The sequence below is a fragment of the Panthera onca genome, chromosome C1, assembly GCF_046562875.1.
Source record: "Panthera onca isolate mPanOnc1 chromosome C1, mPanOnc1 haplotype 2, whole genome shotgun sequence".
In the NCBI taxonomy this organism is placed as follows: domain Eukaryota; kingdom Metazoa; phylum Chordata; class Mammalia; order Carnivora; family Felidae; genus Panthera; species Panthera onca.
This window is the reverse complement of record NC_138346.1, coordinates 136,598,338-136,616,615: the sequence shown is the minus strand read 5'-3', so window position 1 is coordinate 136,616,615 and position 18,278 is coordinate 136,598,338. Positions and strand designations below refer to the sequence as shown.

General features: G+C 38.6%; 1 protein-coding gene across 1 annotated transcript in view; it reads left to right on the top strand.

The window, feature by feature from the left end:
- The first annotated feature begins 298 nt into the window (after window positions 1-298).
- PALMD (palmdelphin) overlaps window positions 299-18,278 on the top strand; it is a 49,176-nt gene continuing 31,196 nt past the window's right edge. Inside the window, exons 1-2 of the mRNA XM_060626330.2 lie at window positions 299-780; window positions 18,128-18,208. Of these exons, the coding sequence (XP_060482313.1) occupies window positions 736-780; window positions 18,128-18,208 (126 nt within the window). The 5' untranslated portion in view covers window positions 299-735. The remainder of the gene's footprint in view (window positions 781-18,127; window positions 18,209-18,278) is intronic.

Here is an 18,278-nt window from a genome sequence, read left to right as displayed (position 1 = left end):
AAATCTCACTGAACACTGCTGGTGGGCCAAGAGTCCCGTTAACACCTTTGATTTCTCCATGACCTAAAGATTCCAAAGTTTGCTAAAGCAGGAGAAGGAGGGAGAAGGAAGGATGATGTGATGTCAGTTTACCAGTATATTAAGTTCTAAAATGACTGCAGAATTTATTATTATTATCTGAAGCCAATCAGAGGAAGAAAGGCAAGCAAGTGGCCTAGGCAAGTAAGGTGAGGCTCTGTCTTTGTAAACTCTGGAGGAGGGTGCAGGTAAACTCTGTACAAACACACACAGACCCACACAGAGATGGCTGTGTGTTGCTAGAGCAGAGGCTGATTAAACACTCAGCTCATGGGCCTTCCTGTGCCACTCCTGGAAAATAACGAGTTGGGTAAGGAACAGTTAATAAGAAAATGTGACTTGCTAACTGTGCACATTACAACAAAGAGCTGGCAGCTCCTGAAGGAAAAGGGCTGGTGCGGCTGCCGTTCAAACTTGTCAGTCAGCTCTCGCCAGCAGCCTCAGGGTCTGCCTTCCCGGCACACTCTCATTACATGTGTCTGTCTGGCCTGATCTGTACATCTGCTCAGAGACGCTCCTGCCGAGCCGGGGATTTCTGCCTTCCTCCACTGGTGCAAAGAGCTTCTCCTCTGTCACCCCTCTCCTCTCCCCAAGGAGGCTCCTGCTTTATGGTAGCTTTGGACTTCCTGCGCCGTCTGCCTGCCCTTGACTTCTAGAATGGAAGAAGCTGAGCTGGTGAAGGAAAGACTTCAGGCCATCACAGTAAGTCTGCGTACAGTTATAACTCATGGAGGTGGTTGCTTAGGGGAACAGCAGACACATTGCTAGTGCCCCTGCCGCTGAGCCCCTGTAAGTGGAAAAACAGAACTGTCATCCTTCATGGACATGCCTCTGTCGCTCTCTTAACCCTTGTGACCCTCTATAATTCTTGGGCTTCGGAACCTGAGTGCAGGGCAATGTTCTTTATCGTCGCAAAAACTGTGCCTATGTGGTTAGCAACAGTCAGAAGCTATGAAGGCAGCTCAGTTCACTGACATTCACCTTCTATGTGCCTTAAAAATACAGGTTTTCTCTCAGTTGGTGTTTGCCAGACATTAGATCAAAAAGCAGATCCCCAACTTAGAAACTTTTTTAAATGGTTAATACACCAAAAAAATTAAACTCTTTTGAAAGGGAAGAGAGAAAGAAATAAAACAAACAACTTAAAACTTTTTATTTGTAGTGTGGTAGTATGTTCCAGAAAAGTCTTACAGGATGAAAACGAATGTCGCTGTACTTAAACTAAGCATTAAACAAGAGAAAAGTAGGTAAAAGCACGTATCAGGTTCATTCTTTGATATCAGTTTTCAGCAGAGTCACAAACTGAACAAGCTCCTGAAGGAATGCAGTTGTATGCAAGGCAATGGATTTGGAAAATATCTTGTTAATACCGGGAAGGAAAATAGTGCATTTCTTATGTCTGTTCTGGGAAAGAATCAAAGCAAGAAATAAACTACTTTCCTTAAATGACCCAGCTTTTTTTTTTTAATTTTATAAGATCCTGTATTTGGCAGTAACCTGTAAATCTGTGGCACAGTCATTTATGATTAGCTATAATTTGTGACAGAATTTTTTAACAACTTGGAAATCCACATTCCAATTTCTCAGCATTTTCTGCCACTGAAGTTAGCTGTCAGGAAGAAATGAGTACTTTTAAAAAATCGATGCAAAATCAAGGTAGGTAGGAGGATATTATTCTTTGCTCTTCCAATTCCCATAGCATAAATAATAATGTTAACCCAAATTTAAAATTTTTATTAAATGGATACAATGTCTCAGTTCCACCCAGAAAGGATTCAATACGTTGAAACATTTTCTCAGCCAATAGTAAGGAACCAGAAGTCCAGAAGTCCACCAATAAGGCTGGCACTCTCCCATAAGACGATGCTTTTGAAATGTCTAACTTCTAATTAGTACACTTTCCTTTCGTCAGAAAACTTTGGTTTGGATCATTGTTTGTTTTGTTTTGTTCTTTTTTTTGTCGTTAAGCTCAGCCACTATTTCAGCTGTCAGGCTTTAAGGGACAGGAACTGGGCCCTGTTCTGTTGTTTTTGGCATGGGCTTTGTGCATTACAGCTGTTGTCTAAAGGTTACTTTATTACACTGTGTGAGTTGTGTGGGCACAGGCTCAGCCTTTGCTTCTACCTCCTAATTTACTAAACTATATCATGTAGCCAATGAAATACACAAGTAGCCCCTTGTGTATTTTCCTTTTTTGAATTGTAGCACACCCTTCTTTCAGCCCTTATTACCTCCAGTGCCCCTTATAATGCCCACTGAAGCAGTACATGTTCTAAAGATACGACTGCACACAATTATTCAGGAAGACTAGGAATTTTCACTGAGGGCTCAGAATGCAAATAGAGGCATAATGCCTTACAAGCAGACAAGAGAGTAAGTAGTTCCTGAATGTATTGGTGTTTCCTTTTTCTGATGATTAAAACACACACACACACACACACACACACACACACACACACACACACACTCCTACTTTTTAATTACTCCATTTGGCCTGAACATATCCCATTATAAGGAATTAAGCAAATCTCCAAAGTAAGATTACAAAGTAATTCTTTCTTCTTATTTCTTTTGAAATAAGAGTACAGAGACAGAGTACAAGAGCTGGGGAGGGGCAGAAAGAGGGGGATAGAGAGAATCCCCTGCACTATCAGTGCAGAGCACAATGCAGGGCTCAAACCTACAAACTGAGAGATCATGACCTCAGCCAAAAACAAGAGTCAGATGCTTAACTGACGGAGCCACCCAGGTGCCCCAAGATCACAAAGTAATTCTACCTTGGAAGTAATTTGTTTACATGAAGTTGTAGGGGGGAGAACCGGAAAAAACAGTTCACGGGAATAAATTCACACTAGCCTCCACCTTACCAGGCTAAACCCAGTCACATTTGTCACAACCTAGAGGGGAAAATGGAGCAGTGGTGTGTCCATGGAAACAACACATCCACTCATCTGCCTCCTAGAAGCCCTGGAAGATGCCAGCTTTATCCACCCTTGCCTTACCAGGAAGCCACCTCAGAGCTTCCCCATCCTCCAGGAAAATGAAAACATACAGCATCCAGAGAATTTGCTGGGGCTGTTTCACTTTTGGAAGTACTTAAAATCTTCCAAATCTCTGACCTAAACTGGAGCTCAAACACAGTCTTCTCATTTTAACTGTTTTCCTCCTATTTCCTTACACTGAAACAATGTTTGTATACTTCAGAAACAAAATCATAAGACTATTCCAGGGTATGCAAACACAGCAACTCACAGACTTTGTTAGAAAAGAAAAAAAACTTTTTATTACATTTTTTTAACGTTTGTTTATTTTTGAGAGAGAGAGAGAGCAGGGGAGGGGCAGAGAGGGAGGGAGACACAGAATCTGAAGCAGGTTCCAAGGTCCCAACTGTTAGCACAGAGCCTGAAGCAGGGCTTGAACCCATGAACCACGAGATCATGACCTGAGCCCATGTAGGATGTTTAACCAACAGAGCCACCCAGGTACCCCGCAAAAAACTTTTTTACACTCTCTGACCTATTTGATTTTTATATTAAAATTTGTTCCTCCATTTCCTGGCTGTGAAATGAGATGATCTTCACTGTTTTATTCATTCCACCTGGTTTGGGGTGTCTAAGAAGTCATTATTTCTACTATAGGGAGTTGAAAAAACAAATTTATATGACTATAACTTGACAGAACCAAGGGCCAGTCTTCTAGTTTCTCTAAAAAAAAAAAAAAACAGATTAAACACAGTAGATAGATGGAATGTGGCATGTAGGCTCTCAGACTGAAAACTCATTTACTGTAATAGTGCCATTCATTTCTCACATCAGTATACTGAATTTAGATTGTCAGAAGTCTTCTCAAAGACTTAGAGAATAAAGAAAAAATGATGAAAGTACACAGAAACGATTGTTAAAGGACAGTATATCAGTTCAGGTATACCAAATATGGATTCTATTTTGCACACTGTCACATTTTTCCTTCATTACTTTCTCCATGTACCAACTCTTCCTTTACTGAATTAATGGTAGAAGTATCTCTTAGCCAGAGTTCAGTTTTCAGCTACAACTCAAAAATAGGACTACTTCAAATTGATTAGGTATTACTTTGATTGATAAGCCTCTTGAGGCTCTTTTCAAGTTAGTACATATTTTAACAACTAGCTGATTTTTATACATAGAGCTATTGAAATAGACTAGTAATTTGAAATTCACTTTTAATATTGCTGGGATGGGGGCACCTGGGTGGCTTAGTCGGTTGAGCATCTGACTCTTGATTTCCACTCAGGTCATGATCCCAGATCTCAGGGTCGTAGAATTGAACCCCACTCAGGCTCCTCTTGGGATTCCTCTCTCTCTCTCTCTCTCTCTCTCTCTTTCTCTCTCTCTCTCTCTCTCCCTCAAAAATAAAAAAAGTAAAAATAAAAAAAAATATGCTGGAATGGATGACACCAATATCTCCAGCATTCTCAGAAGAGTGGGATGAAGGACTGACTGTTACCCCCACACAGCTCCTCTCTGGAAGGAAACTTGGCCCACAGTGAAACCAGTGAAAAGACCCAGGTGAACTCCCCACAGAAACAGAAAGATCCCCTTACAATTAGTAATATGCTCTTGACATCCTCCTCTGCGAGGAACGCATTATCTTATCTCCATTCCTACTATGACCTTAGAAAATTCTGTTCCTAAATAACATGGGGACACTCAGACTGGAAAACTCCTAGATGTTAAACTGGCTAGAGATCATAAAAATAGCACTGTTTGGGGGCTGACCCCTGAAGAATTCGGAGAACTAGAATCAATCAATCTTTTGGAGAACAGACCTCAATGGGAGAAAGGGAATAAGAATAAAGCTCACATTTTTATCCTCATCAAGGCTTATCTTTAACTGCTAGGAATGTGGGCAATCAGCTCATTCTCTCATTCCTTGATTCAATTAATGGTTATTGAGCACCTACTGTGTGCCACGCCTTATGCATTTAAATGAAAGGAAGTGAAATAAGGGCACTAGGAGTGAGTTGCAGATCGCAGGGGCACTAGCACATGGGCCTCACGGAGAGGGTGACATTTAAGCACAGGTGTGAAGGAGGTGAGCTCTGTCAAAATTTAGACAACAGGAATAATCACAACAAGCACCTGCCTAGGATTGACTCCATTTGGAAGGGAGCCATGAAAAGTCCTGACACTGGAATTTGAGCAACAGTGCCAGATTTGCCGGCCAAAGCTGCTCGTGACGCAAAATAATAAGGAGCTCTCACATTTCCCCAGGTCCACTCCCTATTTCTTTCCACTCCCAAAGCATTTTTTCTGGACTTGTAAACATAGGAATTTGGGAGGCAGAAAATTTTTTGCATAAAACAGAAATCTACCCGATACAAAGACCAATATTAAAACAATAACAAACACAGGTCCTGGCAGGTTCTAGTTGTTTCTCTAGTGTGTGTGGCCCGCCAGTGGACACTGCCCCTCATCTTGTTTCCTTTTTGTCAATATCTGGGACCTTCTAGCAGTTAATAAGACAGTTAATGGCCTCAAAGCGGGACCTGCTACATAATTTGTGGGGCCAGTACACAGTGAAAATCTGGGGACCCTTGTTCAAAAAGCATTCAAAATATCCAGATGGTGTCAGCACAGTGTTAAATGAAGTGCTGGGCCCTTCCCAGCATGGTGCCAAGTATGTCTGGACAGGTCACTTGCCCAAGAAACCAGCCTCCTGGGCCAGCCATACACATTTTTTTCCCTCTTCATTCTGTCAGGGAGAGTGAAAATGAGAGCAAGCAGCCTGGATCTTTGCTGAAGGTATACCTTCATGTGTACTGGGATCACTGAACTATTTAGAGTTCTAAGGACTTTCTAAAATAATAATGGCTAAAATACATTGTGCCAAAGTATCTCATGGTTAAAACAAAGTTACAGGAAGAACTTCTAATTTGTCATGAACATCTAAAGACATTCACCTAACAATGGTACGTGGAAATGGAAGAATCTCCTATATAAAGAAGTCCTGCGCTAGAATATTCAAACAACAACAACAACAAAACCCTGCACAATTTTCCACAGTGCCATACTGAAATTGCATGTTTCTTCCAGAGAGGGAAAGGTTTCTTCAAACAAAATGTGCTGTGCCATATTTCTTTGCCAAACATAATAGCCCACCCACAAAGGAGAGCATGTGATGAGGTATAATAACTTTGATAGTTATTAAGGAAACTGCTTTTTGATAATAGGGTGAGGTTTTTCCAGTGTGCTACGGAATGATAATGCTACCTTGCAAAGACCTCTACTGACAAGGATCCCCGAGAACTTTCTTAATATTACTGGATGGTAAAAAACAAAAGCTGCTTCTTTAGAAAACTGTGATCAATAAAAAACAGAGGCTAAGTAAGCACTGAAGTCTAACTAGACCGTAAACAAGTGCAGCATAGTTCTGGCTGAAAGTCAAACAGGGTTTCTACTTCCTCATCTCCAGACTCAAACTACCTAGTTTCTCTTAAAATAAAGTCCAAATATTTTCACTTATTTCGATGACACTGGTGCCTTCTGGGAAGAGGGTCCCTGAAAAGTTACTGCCTCAACGAGTTCCCTCATCAGGAACCCTGTAGGATGTCTACTTTCCTAAGACACCATAGGAGCAGGTTAAGTAAGATCTGTACTTCACAGGTTGTTTGGGGTTTTTTTGGGTTTTTTGTTTGTTTGTTTTTGTTTTTGTTTGTTTGTTTTTTCATAAAACTCCAGTGACAGAGTGGACTCAGTCAAGCCATTAGAGACATAGAACCAGGTTATTCTCTGAAGATCTGAATGGAAATCGAAACTGGTTCCTGTCCTAAGCACCAAGTTTTCAAAGTATAATTGCATCTATGATCGATAGAGGGGATGCAACATATGAAAATGAGCTACAACTGCTGCTCAGAATCAACCTATACTCACAGATCTACAACATAGAGGACATCTCATAAGTGAAAGAATTCCAAGATTAGTAACAATAATAACAGCACCTATTCTTACATGGTGCTTAGGCTTTACAAGAAATAAAAATAAAGCTTTCATATCTATATCTCATTTGTCCAAACATCCTAGGAGTATTTGCAAAAGCAGGTGTCATCATCCCCATTTTGTAGGCGGAAAACCTAAGACCATGAAGAGTTAAGGGATTAGTGAAATAGCACAACTTGAGTCCATTCTTCTGCTTGTCAGAGTCTTTGACCACAGCATCACAATTAATTCTAAGAAACATCAAAACCACAAACCTCACCCCATTTAGAACTTCCTCTGTGGTTCCCTCTCAATAGAGCTTGAAGGGGAGCAAAGAGAAGAGTCTATGGAGGTTCTGCTTCACTTAACCACATTTTTCACTTAACCACATTTCTAACCCTAAGCTGTCCTTCAGTCCTGACAGTCTCCTCTGCTTTCCTCAGTTCGCCGGGAGTACAAGCAGAAAAAATGTGATGCAGTTTCAGATGCATTTGTAATTGATCAACAGGGCTGGGACAGCATCATTTCCCAGAGCATCCTGTACTCTAAGCCTTTGTTACCTTCTCCCCATCCCACTTCCATTACACCAGTCTCTTCCCTCCAGCCAGGAACTATTTTTTATTTGTTTTTAAATTTTTTTAACATTTATTTATTATTGAGAGACAGAGCATGAGCATGCAAGGGGCAGAGAGAGGGGGAGACACAGAATCCAAAGCAGGTTTCAGGCTCTGAGCTGTCAGCACAGAGCCCGACCTGGGGCTCGAACTCACAAACCACAAAATCATGACCTGAGCCAAAGTCAGATACTTAACCTAAGCCACCCAGGCACCCCTTTTTAATTTTTTAACGTTTATTCATTTTTGAGAGACAGAGAGAGACAGAGCATGAGCAGGGGAGGGGCAGAGAGAGAGGGAGACACAGAATCAGGCTCCAGGCTCTGAGCTGTCAGCACAGAGCCCAATGTGGGGCTCAAACCCCGGACTGTGAGATCATGACCTGAGCTGAAATCAAGAGTCAGCCGCTTAACCTACCGAGCCACCCAGGCCCCCCTCTAGCCAGGATTTCTTAAGGCAGAGACACCACTGCATCTCACACAGCTCCCCAGCACTGCGCTCAGCACTAACTGGAGCAAAACAAGCAACCATCGTGAATGAGTAAATGAATGAATGAACGCCATCTAGCTGAAAAAATGTTTTTTCACTGAAGACAACAACCAAGTTTACCATTGCCCTTTGATTATTGGGGGGGGGGGGGAGGGGGAAGGGGGCTTGATTTGTGTTTTTTGTTTATCCTTGTTTTGTCACTATTCATTAGAACAAACAAGAAAGGACAAAGGAATAAATGAATAGACCACACACTGAGTTCTATTTAGAGATCTGTCAGAATTTGTTGCCAGGCTAGGAAAGAAGACTAAAGTTACTAAATAAAATGAGGTTTAGAAAATGTGTGCTTTTAATTCACCCCATAAGGAGTAGTGATAACCACATCCAATTCCCATGGATAACTTAAAAGTTAGGGTATTTCAGAACTGGATGCAAAGAGAAGCATAGAACCAGGAGAAAACCTAGAGATTTCTCATTCTAACAGAAGAAAACTCAGAGAATGTCCACATTCTCATCCTCGCTATGACATGCTCCAAAGATGCTCACCCAGCCTCTCCTCAAACACCTCCAATATCAGGTGTATCAATACCTCCCCCAATACACTCTACCATTTGAGAAGAGCCCTCTGTGTTAAGAGTTGTGACATACTGTGCTAGAATCTAGTTTCCTTAAACTCTCATCCAATCCTCATGACTCCAGTCACTGAAGCCATATGGCTTCATTTTCTTGATTTCAATCATTGTTCATATCACGGGCTCATTCTAGACACTCTTTGAAATGTCAGTGTCACTCTTAAATTTGGTGTTCAGAGCTGAACAGAACACTCTGACCTGTGCAGAGTGCTTAGTGCTATGACATCACTTGTTTGGGGAATTGTATTTCTACTGACAAATTTTGGAAGTGATAAGGAGTGGTATAAAAAGCGTCATTTTTGGAGTTCTAGAAAATTAGGTTCAATGCCAGTTCCAACACTAGACCAACCATGTGACTTGGGAAAATTAATAAACCCTCTAGTCCTCAGCTTCAGTGTCTGCAAAGTTAAGAATAAGTACTAACTTAAAAGTTCAGTAGTCAGATATACAATGAATATACAAAAATCAATAGCTTTCTAAAAAACAAGAATTACTCAGAAATGTAATACAAGAAATATCCCATTCCTAATAGCTACAAAAACAAAAAACTGTTAAAAGCTGAAAATAGAGGCGCCTGGGTGGCTCAGTCAGTTAAGCATCTGAATTTGGCTCAGGTCATGATCTCGCGGTTCATTGGCTCAAGCTCCACGTCGGGCTTCGAATTCTGTGTCTCCCTCTCTCTCTGCCCTTCCCCCACTCCTACCCTCTGTCTCTCACAAATAAATGGACATTAGAAAAAAAAATTTTTTTAAGGAATTAGCTGAGTAAATATAGTACATAAATGTATATGTATGTATATACATATAAAAATAATATATATGTATATATTATATAATGGAATAATATGCAACCATTATAAACAATTTAGAAGACTTTAATGATATGGCACATCATTATGTTCATGATATATTGAAAAATAAGTCAGATTACTAAATATGTACAAAAACTCCAGTTTTATATGAGCTATAATATATTTTGCAGATATAAATCATATATAACAATACTGATCTCTAATTATCTCTGGATAATGATAATTACTATTAGAAGCAACGTTTAAAGTTCTATCAGAGTATATGGTTTTTTATTTGTTTGGCTGGTTGGTTGGATGGGGAGTAAAGAGGGATAAGGAATTAGTTGGGTTTTCAATTTTGTTCCTGTTGGAAACTAACAAAATAACTCCAAAGTCCAACTGGAATAAAAAACTGCTGCTACTAATTAAGACATCTTAGACAAGAGCAATAAAAAAACTTACCCAATAAAATGGCAATTTACCTCATCAGCACATTATCTAAACTACGTAATATTAATACCAAAACCAATAATTAAAGAAACTATGCAAATAACCTAGAATCACACTCTAATGTACATGAAAAAATTAGTAAATGATGAAAGTCAGTAAATGATAAAATTAATAAATTTTTAAAAAGCAAATCAATAGAAAAGAAATTCTTTGATAAAGCTTCAGGTTAGCCAAAAATTTGGAGAAAAAATTAGGTTCTTCCTAATTTATTTTAACCAAATCAATTCAGCTATTTTAAAGAGGCTTTTTAAAAAATCTTTAGGAAACTGGAAGAAAATATGGACAAATAATTACTACACCTCAGATGATAAAGGTATCAAATACATCAAGGCAATAGAGAACAAAAACTTTTAGTACTTCTAAAAACACCATAAAATTTAAAGACAAACAAGAAAATTATTTACAACTAACATGACAAACAAAAGTTGCTATCCCTAAGTCAAAGACCTTTTACACATTGGTAAGTAAATAAATAATAGGTTTCACAGAAAAATGGGTAGACATCATAAACAGGCAATTTAAAAAGTAATACAAATGGCCAAGAAAATTATGAATAATATTTGACCACAATAATCTCGGAAATCTCATTAAGACATCAAAGTGAGATGCTATTTGCTCTATTCAAATTGCTAAAGGATCTTTTACTTGCAATATTCATAAAAGTAGTAAGGGTGAGGTGATGGATACTGTTAGTAGAAATATAAGTTAAAACAACTTTTCATTGAAGTCTTTTTAGCTATTTGTATGAAGAATTTTTTCAATGTTTGTCTATTTTTGAGAGAGAGAGAGAGAGGGAGAGAGAGCATGCACACAAGTGCGAGGTGGAGAGGGGCAGAGAGAGAGGGGGACAGAGCATCAGAAGCAGGCTCTGTGCTGACAGCAGACAGCCTATGTGGGGCTTGAACTCAATAAGCCACCCAAGCACCTCTATATCAAGAATTTTTATAACATCCATACCCCTAGGTAACTAATTTTTAGGAACCTATCTTGAGGAAATAATCAGAGAAAAGTGGTCCAAATTTTACGTACAAGGAACTACATCACACAACTACTTATAATACCAAAAGATTCAAAACAGCCTAAGGGGCAGAAAAAAAGGAGGATGATTAAGCAACTTGTGATATTCTGAATAAAATTTAATATTTTTATTAATAAAATTTAATTTCATGAGAAATGATCATGACCCAATATTAGGTGCAAAAGGTGGAACACAAATCTGTGTGTGTGGGCCCCCTCATGTGGTTTGCACATGCGTGTTTGTGTAAGGGTGTGCATCTGTGGTTTGAGTATACTGAGAAAAGAATGGAATAAAATGCACCAAAATGTCAATGGTAGTTCATTCTAAAGCAGTGGGAGTTACGGGGGGTTTTTATATTTTTCTTTAAAGTTGTCTGGATTTTTTTAAATCTTCTACAATTAACATATTCTATAAAGTTCCATAGTTTACATTTATTAACAATAAAATTAATCATTAATTTGGGTCCAACATTCCTAACAGACAAGATCTTTTGAAATCTTGATTTGGTCATCTTTTATTTTATTGACTCCTAAAACTAGCTGTTCACTAAAGCCAGCCAGAACAGTTTCTACCAATAAATCTTCCAGCCCACCCCTACCTCACCCTCAAAATTCTGATTTGGAAAGTTATCTCAATATGTTTATGTTCATTGGGTGTCATTTTAGTTTTCTCTCTTCTTATAAGGCATTGTTTAAAAAAAAATGTTAAGACAATTACTTTCAATGGTATATTTTTTTCTGTTTGCATTTACAAAACTTTCCAAAAGAATAAAATAAGAAAAGGGGGCCTGGGTGACTCAGTCAGTTAAGCTTCTGACTCTTGATTTCGACTCAGGTCATAATCTCACTCATAGGATCAAGTACCCAGTTGGGTTCTGTGCTGATAGTGCAGAGTCTGCTTGGGATTCTCTCTCTCCCTCTCTCTCTACCCCTCCCCTGCTTGCTTTCCCTCCTCTCTCAAAATAAATAACATTAAAAAAAAGAAGAAGAAGAAGAATAAAGTAAGAAACCTTGTCCAAAGCTACACTAAAACACATATATACTGAATTCCCATGATCCAGATGTCTTCATTCCTCAATTTCTTCACCTACCTAATGCAGATAAATGTGGTCCCTACTTCAAAGAAATTTGGAAGAAGATTAAATAAATTGATACATTTACGTGCTTTAAGTAGTCCCTGACACATATAAAGTTATCAGTAAATGTTAGCTATTTTTGCAACCACCACAATCTTCATCATCTGCAGATCTTGAAAAATGAAGCAAAAGAAATAAAGTTAGTTTTAAATGCTTTGTTTTTAGTAATCTAATGTCATCTCTTAGGCATTGCTTGTCTAAATACAACACTGTTTAATAATTCATTCTACAGCTTTGCCAGGGATTAACCAGTAAGTTCACCAGTCTTTAAATATTCATAATTGCCTTTTGTCCCTCTTCAAAAACTTGGGGCACTTGCCATTTTCAGTCTTCAGGTACCTCTTCACTCGAGATTCCAGGATTACTTGACAATATTTTTCTGTCGTGCCTATAAATTTTTCTCCTCCCTGAGGTGAAACCCATCAGAGTCTGAGCAGCTCTGTCTTGGTGCTCTATTTCCTCTTGTGCTTCAATTTTCCTTCAAACTTATTTGTTCTATCCTTTCCAGGGTTAATATTATTCTCCTTAATCAAAAATATGGAAGCAAAATAGAAACAGAATAGTTCTATTTTCATCATGTTGCTATTACACTATGTATCTCAGCAGTTGTCCAATGACTGACTTTAGCTTTTTGCTCTGAACATAACTTAAATGTATATAATTATTTATACACCCATGCTTTTTGTGCCCTCAATGTTTTTCACATGCTTCTCATCTTCACATCACCTCAGATTTTTTTCCACCTTATTTACACTATTACAAATAGGTGCTACCTGCTTATCTTCATTCTCGGTTTCATGAGCCCATGGAGAGTTCACAGTGATATCAAACTATTTGGTTTAGGTTTGCTTATAGTAACGCTCTTTTCTTCTTACCTGAGATCATTTGTAATTGTGTAGCCATGTTTCTACTTGTAAATTTCCCAGGCTTCGTGGTCTATCTTCCCTCTTGAAATGTGTGCACCTTTTTCAAGAAATTTTTTTAAGAATTTTTAAAGAATTTTAAAAATATAGTTTCACTCAAATCTAGGAAACCTCTCGCTATGCTAAGGATTCTTCTCTAGGAATATTGCGCTAGCAACATCCCTTTCTTTCAAGATTACCATTATTTGCACCTCACCAAGAAGTTCTGCATTGTTGGAAGTAGTTAAATCCAAATAAGCAGCTTCTATTATGATTCTTTTGAAAGCTTAAGCGATTAAAATGTCAATAAAGCTAGTCATGAAATTATAAGATACTCAGCTTCTAGCAGAATGTATCTCAAACCATCTGACTAATTGAATTGGCCCAATTCACCAACTTCTATTACAAATAATATGATTGACCCCGAAATAAAATTCCACCTGGATTTCTTTCCTTAAATGTAGGTGCTTCATGAAGTATCTGGCCTTAGCTCTCCTTCTCTTTTCATAAATATGTTTCCCGTCATGCTCTGACAGTCTTCTGACTTCAGCTATTCCTTCCAAATCTCCCGCATCTTTAGCTCTGACCCCTCATCTCTCTCCAACCAATGTTTCAACTGCCCACCAGACAACTCCACCTGGTTGACCCAAAAACACCCCAAACTTTTTTAAAGTTTTTTTTATTTATTTTGAGAGAGAGAGAGAGATTGACAGAGCGCACACATGCATGAGTAGGGTGGGGAAAGGGAGTGGCAGAGACAGAGAATCCCAAGCAGGCTCCGTTCTGTAAGCACGGAGCCCAACATGGGGCTCAATCTCATGAACTGCGAGATCATGACGTGAGCCAAAATCAAGAATCAGACACTTAACCAAAGGGGCCACCCAGGCACCCCAAGACACCTCAAACTTGGTGTGAATCTACCATCTTCCCTACCCAACTCTTTCTTCCTTCTTCTGAGTTTCTTGTGTCTATTGGCAATCCTGCTCTACCTCGGCATAAAAGCCTCATAGGTAATGTCTGCTACCTCTTGCTCAAGCTTTCCTGGTCTTATGTATGAGTCATAGCCTAAATGACCATCCCCATTCAAGTGCTCCTCCTTCAACATCTACTACACAATTAGGCTATATTAAATTTCTTAAAACATGGGTTTTAACTCTATTAATCCTCTCCCTCTGAACACTTCCATTGCTTTTTATCTCAATACATAAGTAAATGCCAAACCCCTTGTCCTGCCATTCAATTTTCTTCTGAGGACTTACCCTCACCCTGCTATCCCTATTTTATTTCCCACTAACTCATATGGCAACATAGATTCCAGAATTGCTGTTCTATATAATGTTCCAATTTTCTACTTCTAGGCCTTTGCTCATATTAAGCCCTTAACCTGAATGCCCTTCCTCCCCACTCCCCTGGACCCCACCAACTATCCAACATACTCTACTCAAATGCTACATCAAAGCCTCTCCCAACCATACCATCTAGAAGCAACTGCTCCCTGTCTCCCCTCAACTCCCACAGAACCTCCCTTATGCCTCAGGAATGACATCTGTCACTTTATTTCTTAGACTATATAGTTACTTGAATTAATGATTTTCTTTATTTCTTTATTCTCTTAAATGAGAATTTAAGTTTCTTGACAAAAGCATCTGCTTCTGAATAATTTTTAAATATTGCACAACTTCTAATGTCACCTTAAACACAGCATTTGTACATCAGTACTGCAATATTAGATAAATTAACCATTAAATAACTCAGGATCGGGGCGCCTGGGTGGCTCAGTCGGTTGAGCGTCCGACTTCGGCTCAGGTCACGATCTCACGGTCTGGGAGTTTGAGCCCCGTGTCGGGCTCTGTGCTGACAGCTCAGAGCCTAGAGCCTGCTTCAGATTCTGTGTCTCCCCCTCTCTCTGACCCTCCCCTGTTCATGTTCTGTCTCTCTCGGTCTCAAAAATATAAATAAATAAATAAATAAATAAATAAATAAATAAATAAATAAATAAATAAAAATAACTCAGGATCAATCATGCCTTCTTTACAGATTCAGGCATTTTTAGAATATTAGCTCCTTGTTAATCAATAATATCTCTAAAATACCCTCCTAAGTATCGTGCTTACTGTGAATACGGTAATATCATTGAATCATAGATGGTCACAGTAGCTTTCTATCTGCACAAGATAAATAAATTTTCAAAATAATCAAGAGGTAGCTTTATACAGAATTAGAATTTGTGGGTGTCAACTGCTAAAATATTCTAAGTCAGACAGCTAAGAATCTACACAACTGTTCACTAAACAGAAGTCCTCCTTAGTTGAACATTAAAGAAGTAAACATCAATATAAGTTACTCATAAGAGTTAACGTTAATAAGTATCTGATGTGCCAGGTAACAAAAGGTGTCTATAGAGACGTTCAAGCTACCGGGAAAATTTTTGGGAGCAGATGGCATTTCACACCTATTTGTTCCATGATAATATGGGAAGGAATTAGCAGGCTCTGGTAACTTTCAGTACACTAGCAATAGAGGTAGGTATACAACTTAGTGTTGACTTATAGTTTATTTTGCCTTTATAAAATTAACTTATTGCCATCTTATTTTTCAGTAATTCCTATAGGTCCCTGTGAAATTTTGCAAAAGGATAACTTGCTGTTGAATATCTTATGAGGAAAAAGTGCTTCTATCTTAAAAGAGAACCATGCCTATAACATTATAAACTTATCTTCTTAATTACCTAGACTGGCATAAGGGAGGCATCACATTACCTCTGAGAGACAAAACATTGGTATTCCTTAGCAACCCTGTGTAAGCCTTGTGTTGCCAAAACACTTCAGACTCCCTGCCTCCCTCTACCCACAGCTTTCCCTTATTACTAACCCCAAGATGAAACCAGCCCAAACTGGCTATCAACAGGGGTGGGGAAGACTTGCTGGCTTCAGCAGTCACTGTTTCTTATACATTCTTCTCTATGGGCCACCAGTGGTGAGAGGTGGATGATTACACACCCACACTAAAAAGGGTACCAAAAATGGGCTCCCTCCTTTCCCTCCCTCACTCCTGTTGCTGGCTATGCTGGCACTGCCTCTAGGCCACAGTTCTTCATGATAGAGGGGACAATGAAGGAAGTTGTGAGAAGCTGGACTAATTTCTCATTCAGGAAAATGGTGTCATGAATTGGCTAAGAGTGTGGAGGCTGAACTAACTCAAACTGCGTGGGTTCAAATCCTGGCTCCACCACTTATGAGTTCTGAGAGTTTGGATAAGTTAATTAATTAGTAAAACTTACATTTCCTCTTCCAAAATAAAAATCGTCACGATATCTTTGTTATTATGATGATTTGATGAAATAGTTCCTGTAAAATACTTACCAAAATGTTTGGCATAATACATTTAAAACATTACTAATCTTTGCTCAACTACAGCCTCTAGATACAGTGGAGAATTGACTCACAGGTTATCAGAGTTTTTGTTCCTAAAGGACCAGATTTGATCCAAAGCAGTGATACCGGAGACCGACACTTGTTGCCTAGCTAATTTTTTTTTTTTTCACAAGAGCTGCTCATGAAATTTACAAAGTGAAACTGATGAAGTCATATATTCTTCTAACACACAAAGAAAAACATGACATAAAGTTGGAGAGCAACATGTTGTTTTTCTTCAACAAATGTACCTGAACTTATACATCAAAAAAAAAGAGTTTTTATCTTCAAAGGAGTCACATCAGGAAGCCATGCACTTATTTCAACAATGCTGCCAAGTGTTTTTGGAACACTTCCTTCTAAATTACCTTCTGAGCCCGCTTCAAATTCTTTTAGTTGTCTTCATTGGCAACAAGTTTTTATCCTTTGGGAGTTTTCAATTTTGAAAGCAGATTTAAAACCCACTCTTATAAAATAGACAGAGGATAATGTCACTTCTGGTCAAAAAAAAAAAAAAATAAGGAAATAACTGCCTTTTTGCATAGCTTGTAAAATGCCTAAAACAATTCCAGAGAGGGAATCTCGAAAACATTTCAGGCTAATGGAAGCATTATCAGAATTAATGTGCTACTTTCTGTGCTTAACAGGTTAAGTGGTATTTACTTAATTTTTTAAGACAAATACTTACAGAGCACTACGTGTGAAGCACTGTCCTAGGAACGTTTACATACATTTAATGCTCATATCTTATGAGGGAGATTCTCTTATCCCCATTTTTCAGATGAGGTAATTGAGGCACAGAGGAGTTAAGGACTTTGTCCAAGGACACAGAGCTAGTAAATGGCAGAGCAAGAAATCAAACTCAGGCTAGTTAGTATATACGCTATATTTTCTAAAAAGTACCTCTGGGCATTAACAGTTATGCTTTCTGGGTTTTTTGAGGTAATGCAATTTAAACTTGGTGAAAGATACAGTATCTCCCCATGAATTTTGTGTAACCTTGACTTAAAGCCCTCTTACTGTTTATAAGCATTATCTGAACCCTTTTTTCTCTATCTTCACATAGCAAATTATACAGGGAGGAAACACTCCACTCTCTAGCTTCCTAGTTTTCTAATGCTCTGTAGGCCAGCTATCCTGTTTTCCCACAGAAGCAAACCTTTTACCCAGCAGTTTCTTCAGCCCTGTGCCAGGAACAGTCTCTCTCCTCACAGAGTTTCCTCATGTCTATTTCAAAACTCCCTCCTTAAAATTCACTTTTCCCGTTGCATCACTCAGTAGCTCAATCTTGCTACGTTAATGAGGAATATGTTTTTTAAGGGGATGGGAGGGTAGTGGGGAAGGAAAGACATTAAAACATTTTCAAGTTCTCTTTTTTTTCATAAGCAGCTTATATCGTTTTCCATCAGCAAAATGCTTTGAATGTCTCACTTTGCCCTCCTTCACTTTGAAATCTGAGTTTCCAAAGCGGCTTCCTACTAATGCCAAGAGCATACGCCTGGCCAGCCATTCAGTAATGACGACAACCCCAAGGAAACATATTTAAGCAAACTGAAAAAATAGATTATGCTGGAACTTCTTTTATTTCAGGATAAAAGAAAAATACAGGAAGAAATCTCACAGAAGCGTCTGAAAATAGAGGAAGAAAAACTAAAGCACCAGCATTTGAAGGTAATTTGTTATTTTAATTTCATTTCAATGATTTTGTATTCAAATATTCTAATGGCATTCAAATTTCTGT